A 6633-nucleotide genomic window follows, 5' to 3' on the forward strand; every position below is an offset into this window, starting at 1 on the left:
GGGTTTTTGTGACAGAGGCATCAGGGGAAGAGTGACCATGGCAGTCAGATAGCTGACTGAAAGATGAGCACGGGCAACTGATGAAAAGCAAAGACAGCTTGGTACCCTGTTTCCCTCTTGTGTCTTCACTCCCTTCTCCTTTCTGTCTTCCAGAGCGACCCGTTAAGTCTCCCAGCACACCGCGAAGAAGGACCCCAACCAGGAAAAACCTGTTTGATTTGGCCCCACTCCCTGCCCCACCATTTAACTAATGAAGTGTATTGAGTCCTGCAACACTAGCTTGTCCCTGTCTAGCATTTTTCCCAGACCGGGAGCCCACAGTGAAAGTGTGTGTGTGTGCCACAGCAGTGATCAGTGACAAGCAACAACAGCCTACTAGCCTCGCACAACCAGCCCTGTATCACATAAACTCAGATTTTGGTCCAGATAAGGCTGCTGTTGGTTTGAGTTTAGAAACACATTTTGTACCGGGCCACTCAGCGAACTGTTGGGAGGGTTTAGATGATGGCGATCAGGGAGCAGCACCGCCACTGTTGTTGTTTTCCAAATATGTTGCTGCTCACCGGTCGCCATCGTCCTCCCCAGAGTTCGCAGATTGACCTGACTTCCCATCACTGGACACAATAAATCGATTCTCAGGGGATCCTTTTCCAGATTATCCAGCACCGAAAACCCTGAGCTGGTGAGATTTAAGCTAGCTGTGCGAGATTTAAACTAGCTGCATGATGCTAACAGTCCCCTGCTCTGACTTTTTTGTTTGGAGAATTTAGGAAGGGTGGTTTTTAAATAATGCATATTTAACATTAGGGCAGGAGCAGTCAACTCTAAAAAAATTTTTTTTTAAATCCATCCGTCCATTATCCAAACCGCTTATCCTGCTCTCAGGGTCGCGGGGATGCTGGAGTCTACCCCCGCAGTCAATGGGCGGCAAGCAAGGAGGCACCCTGGACAGGCCGCCAGACCATCACAGGGCCAAAGAAAAACTACACTGGGGTCAATAACTGATTATTCTGACAGGCAACATTACTTCTTAAACATCAGATCCAGGACACAGTCATTTTTCTTTCACTGTAAATGGATTAAAAGTACAATTTCTTGCAAGAAGCACTGACTACGCCCCCCCCCCCCCACAGCATCCAGTTCTGATAGTTAACCACTCAAACTCCAAAAAAAAAAGAAGGCCTACCAAAGTCAAACATTACTTCAAGGCAGAGAAACACTAACTCCCCTGTAAACAGGTCTGGGAGGAAAGCTAAAGCCACACAGTTTGAACAAGTGAGCACACAAATTTCTAACTCTTGACAATTTGGTGACCACAGACTAATTGTGAAATCAGGGAGGGGGGGGGGACACACAACACGCGTATACAACCAGACAGCTGTCCCGCACACCCACGAGGACAGACGAAGCCTGTAAGTGTGAATGGAGGAGGGAGAGAGGAACCAACAGGCCCGCGAGGCAGCGGGGTGCCAGGCTGTGGTGTGACTGTGACAGGGACAGAGGTCCGCAGCTCAGAAGACTAGGCTTCAGTAGACGCCGCTCCTCTCCATTACCCTCATTACTGGCACAACTGGGCATCGCTCAAACTCTCCTTACTGCGATCCCTAGGCGGCACAAGATGAGGCGACGTCACTGCTAAGATGAGGACATCTGTTTTTGTGTGTGCCCCATCTCTGTTTTCTCAGTTTAATTCTCATTTAGCAAAGTTTTGGGCTTTTTACCCATTTTTATTGTAACAAAGATTGTGTAATCAACTGCAAAAAGCAAAATGAACAAACTGATGTGTAGGCTTAATTGTAATTTTTTTTTTTCATTTTCGTATAGGCCGTCCTTCATAGTCAAGTTTTATTTGTATAACCCAAACTCACAAAGCAGTCCCAAAGGGCTTTACAATCAGTGCAATACAGGACATCCCCTGTCCTTAGACCCTCGACTCAGATGGGGGAAAACTCCCCACCAGAAAATCCTTACCAGGAAAAACAAAATGGGAGAAACCTCAGGAAGAGCAACAGGACAGACATGCAATAGGTGTTGAATGCAGAGTACACAAGAGTAACGGAACAACGATGTATAACCCGACATTACACACACAGCGAGGTAATGTAGAATACATACAGACAGAATATAGAGCAGCAAATTTTAATGTTTTGAGTTGTAAATATCGTCAGGAGAGAGTGGAAAACATACGAGGTGACGCGGGGATCCCCCCAAGACAACGTCAGCCGACCCCACGGATGCGGTCAAGAGCCGACGGCACCCCACGCCACAAAACCAGCTCCGCTCCCTGGATATTTGTCTCAGTCTAGTATGAATACTAAACTATGAGACAGGCGGCGTTGTGCTGATCCAACAAATAATATCCAAAGTAAATTAATGGGCGGCAGTGTTTTCAAGTGGTGAGTGAAGCTGCCACGTCTGTCAAAGTGTTGAGTGGGAACGTAACAAGCCGCACACAGGTTTTTCTTTTTCCAAAGGGGACTCTCCTCCCTCTCTCTTACGCTCCCCGACTCTGAGCCACCCATTGAGTAAGCAAGCAAAAACAACTCAAACATGGGGGGTAAAGGTAGTATTGACGGGGGAACAACAGGGCCACCCAGTCGGATTTGTGAATGCCACACAAAGTGTGGCTAAAGGTCCTCCCTCTTAGTGCTGCCCCACTGAGCTGAATATGCCTCGGGCTTACCCACCTCGTAAAACTGAACCAAATACCAGCAGCCATCTAACCAGAACAGGGTAAGCTTAGCGGTCCGCTCCACAACACGTTACCTTAAACGTACAATGCTAGTAAATGGTAGATGAAACAAACAAGATTATTTTTTTCCAAGAATATCAACTAACAGCCAAAGTGTGTTATAGCTGGCAAAATCTTTATCAAATGTGGACAGGAGCAGCTTAATAAAGTGCATCATGTTGTCTCGCGTTAAACGCAGGGGTGACTTCTGCCCGGTGAATTTCAACCGATCCATGCTCCACTCTGCACCCACATGGAGACACCTTACACCCTGGGTAACCTTTGACCTTCCCCTGGTGTCAAATTATGGCTGCTGACGGATACTTCTAGCAAGGAGATACTCCTATTGAGGAGGGATTTCCCCGTGACTCAAGGGCTGATAAAGCACACTGGATCACTGCCTGGCCCACACAAGCGTAACTGGACCCAATCTCATCAATCTGGCCCAGAGAGGATCCATGCTAATAAGAGCTTCAACGCCTACAGCAACATACAGCATGCACTTTATTAACTAGAAATAAATAAACTTAGCTGTTGCATGCCCACTAATCCGCTGTTTTCCAACCCATTCCTCAAAGACCCCCTGTCCTGCAAATGTTCAATGTAACCCTGCATAGGTTGGCCTGGTTGAACTTACTCAAACACAGGCAGCACTTAATTGTGTCTGATTTGGCAAAGCTGGCAAATAAGTGCTAAAACATGACTGGGTGAGTAAGTACTAGCAAGCCTAACTATGAAGGGTAACAAGGACAATCTGCAGGACAGGGAGTAGGCCTACTTGAGGACCGGGTTGGGAAACACTGAAATAATCTGATTTAAAGGCAACATACTTTGGGTCAACCCATTCCTCAACATAAAATAAATGTTGATTTTAGTACTTAGTGCTAACTAACATCGCCCAGTTCGATAAGAGCCTCTGTTGAACTTTCACCACCGGTTTGATTCAGTCAATCAATTTTTTTAACAAGGACCAATGAAGTGGAATCTAATCTGGAATGACAGCAATTTAGGCAGTAGACACTACAAACACAACAGCAAATCTCAGACATACTGTACTTCTGAGCCTCTCCAATAGAGAGGAGTGGCTCTAACCATGACCTATCACGCTGGCTGAACTACATTCTTAAAAAGCCCTGGGGTGGCCTTTGTTCCTATTAGTGACATAAGCCCAAATCTCAACTTTCTTCAAGAGCTGCTGCCATCCATCTAATACCACGCTGTTCCATCTGGACAACACGGGACAAAGAGTGTACATATTTCTATTGAAATGTATGGACCATGAGGTATAATATGGTTTCTTGTACCTACGGAAACTGTCCTCACCACAAACATGTTCCAGTCCCTGATATGGGAGGATATCATTCATTGGTGAAGATAAAACACGTCTAATTACTTTGGGTGCAGCGATACTAGTTGTTTACCCTTGATCACAATGGAATAGGTGCGTTACTAAGGTTAAATAGAAGAAAAAATACATGGATGTGAATTTATCAATGTTCATATACGTGTAATTCCTCTCACATGAATATATTTCTCTTTATTCATCCTAACAATGGCACATTCAATGACTGTTAATTCAACCAGACTTTATGCAAGCAGTCAGTTCGCCTACTTTCTGCAGGAATGGAATAAGGTCATGGTCCCATGTAGGATTTCACCAGCTTTTTCAGAGTCTTGCTTGACTATACTGCAGCATTAGCACAAAAACGGAGAAAAATGAAGTATGGAGGAAAAAAAAAACAGCTGTTCTTAGCACTTGCCAAAATACGGCAATTCTCCCTGGAAAATCTGCCCCGATAGATCTTGTATAGAATATTAAGGGTTGAAATACTGTGATGAGTGAAACAAAAGCTGAAACTAGGCTACTTCAAACTTGCAAATGAGGGATAAACATTCACACCATCAAGCACCCTTACATCTTGGGTCGGTGAACAGCTGTGGGAGGGACGACAAAGAGCAGGAACTGAACGCACACCGTTCTGCCGCTACATATGAACAACCCAGTAAACCACTTAGCAGCCTCGCTCTTCTTTGCCCCAATTCTGCCGCTTCAAAACAGTACACAGGAAGCTCAGAGTCGTGCACCAGGGAACGCTGCATGTGGTTGATGAGTCAAAGCCCTACTACACTAATCAGCTATTACATCACTAATCTAGACATAGTATAGCTCAGGCTATTGTCTCCCTCCGTTCCGTTTATTGGTTTAGATCAGTGAGTAGATGCGGCTGCCTAAATTTATTAAACCCCCCCAAACATTCTGCATTACCTTTCGCTCAGTCCACACATTTCAAGTGCCGCTCCTCTGATTTTTATGCATTCGCCCATCAGTTGGACTTCACGACAGGTCGCTGAAAAGATCTTAACATTAAAAAAGGGCAAAGAGAGATGGAATAGACTGAATCAGAGCTAGTTAGTATAGAGGTTCAAATGATTCAGTAATACCTGGCCACGATCAGGGCCTGGCATGTGACGTCAACAGTCACTATTCCCCACCACAGCACACTGGAACTGTCAAAGGACTCTGCTGATATTTCATGGAGACCAGTGTTCTGGGATTACGTTCAACTAACGCCACACTGGCAAGTTTTTAGGGGGGGGGGGGGCCGTCAGCGTATAGCCATTATTGGGGCTCCTCTCTAGCGCACGCTGGGGGACCAGGGCGCCTCCGTACGCCTGCTGACCACTTGGCGTCGTTGCGGTGTATGGGTGTGCCAGAAGGGACGGGACTAGATAGCCTCCATCACTGGAAGGTGAAACAAAAGTGGCAAACCTTATTCCACGGGAACTGTGACGCAACGGGTCGAATAAAATGGACGAGCTCCACGTACTCTCGGTTTAAGCATGGCTGCCCTTCCTTCGTCTGTGCATTTTTATTATTATTATTTTTTAAACAAGAATCAATTCTGAATTTCAACACGCGAGTATGAGAGTGCGCGCGTATCGCCCCACGAGAGGTGTTTCCCTTGTGCACGCGCACGCACGCGCGCACACGCGATTGTATACTTTCGTGCAGAGGAAAGAGCGACTTTGTGTGTAAAAACCCAAGCCACATGCGCGCGGCTTTCTTCGCCGGTTCCGACCGTCACCTCGCTCGGAAGTGATCCGCGAGGGCAGAGGTTCCTCCGGGCGGGACAAGGGGGCGCTGCAGCGGCGGGCAAGTCCGTGAGCTATAATTAGCCGACAAGCTAGGCTGCTAGCTAGAACAATTAAAACAGAGCCGAGTTAACAGCCGGGATGCTGCGCCGGATAAACGCCGACGCCGCCGAACCGGCGCGTACGTACGCCATCTCGATTCTCACCTGTAACTCGGCCCTCTCCACCTCCCATTGTGCCCTCTCCACCTCGAACCGGGCCCATTCGTGCTGCAGGAAGTGCAAGATCCCCGGGATACTGTACTGCGCCCGGGCCGCCTCCCCGGCGTCGCTGTCGGGCGACGGTCCTTTCCCACCGCCGGGTAAAACAGGGTTGTTATTGTTGTTGAAGAACACGCCGGGCCCTGCCTGCTCGTCCATGGCCGGGCTCGGTGGAAAAGGGGCCTGTCTATTGTGCGGCCGACTTGAGGTACATCAACGGAAGGGCACCGCAAAAAAAAAAAAAACAAAACAAAAAAAAAACAAAAAAAAAAAACCCTATCGACCGCCGTCCGTCTCCTCGGCTCCGGGGAACGAACTCACTTTTCTGACAGCTAGCTGTCATTGAGTGACGTCAGCGCGATTAGCCACGCCCACACCGTGTTGGCTTAGGCGCGCTCGATTCGCTTGTACGCCGCTCCCCGACAGGAGGAGGCGGCGGCGTTATCCGCCGCTGCCGAACCCGCCCCGGCACCCTGCTCTAAACGAGCTACGCGCGCAAATAACGCGTTTCCAAACGACGCAAGCGAGGTTTAAACAGACTTTATTAGC

The 6633-nt window shown here is 47.8% G+C and overlaps 1 protein-coding gene across 2 annotated transcripts in view; it reads right to left on the reverse strand.

The window, feature by feature from the left end:
• The window catches only part of LOC130122406 (striatin-like), a 44957-nt gene extending 38345 nt beyond the window's left edge, over positions 1-6612 (reverse strand). For both annotated transcript variants that reach the window (XM_056291297.1, XM_056291296.1), the window contains exon 1: positions 6031-6612. In XM_056291297.1, the coding sequence (XP_056147272.1) occupies positions 6031-6243 (213 nt within the window). In that variant the 5' untranslated portion in view covers positions 6244-6612. The remainder of the gene's footprint in view (positions 1-6030) is intronic.
• Between the last annotated feature and the right edge of the window lie 21 nt (positions 6613-6633).

Source organism: Lampris incognitus, chromosome 13, assembly GCF_029633865.1.
Source record: "Lampris incognitus isolate fLamInc1 chromosome 13, fLamInc1.hap2, whole genome shotgun sequence".
NCBI classification, from domain to species: domain Eukaryota; kingdom Metazoa; phylum Chordata; class Actinopteri; order Lampriformes; family Lampridae; genus Lampris; species Lampris incognitus.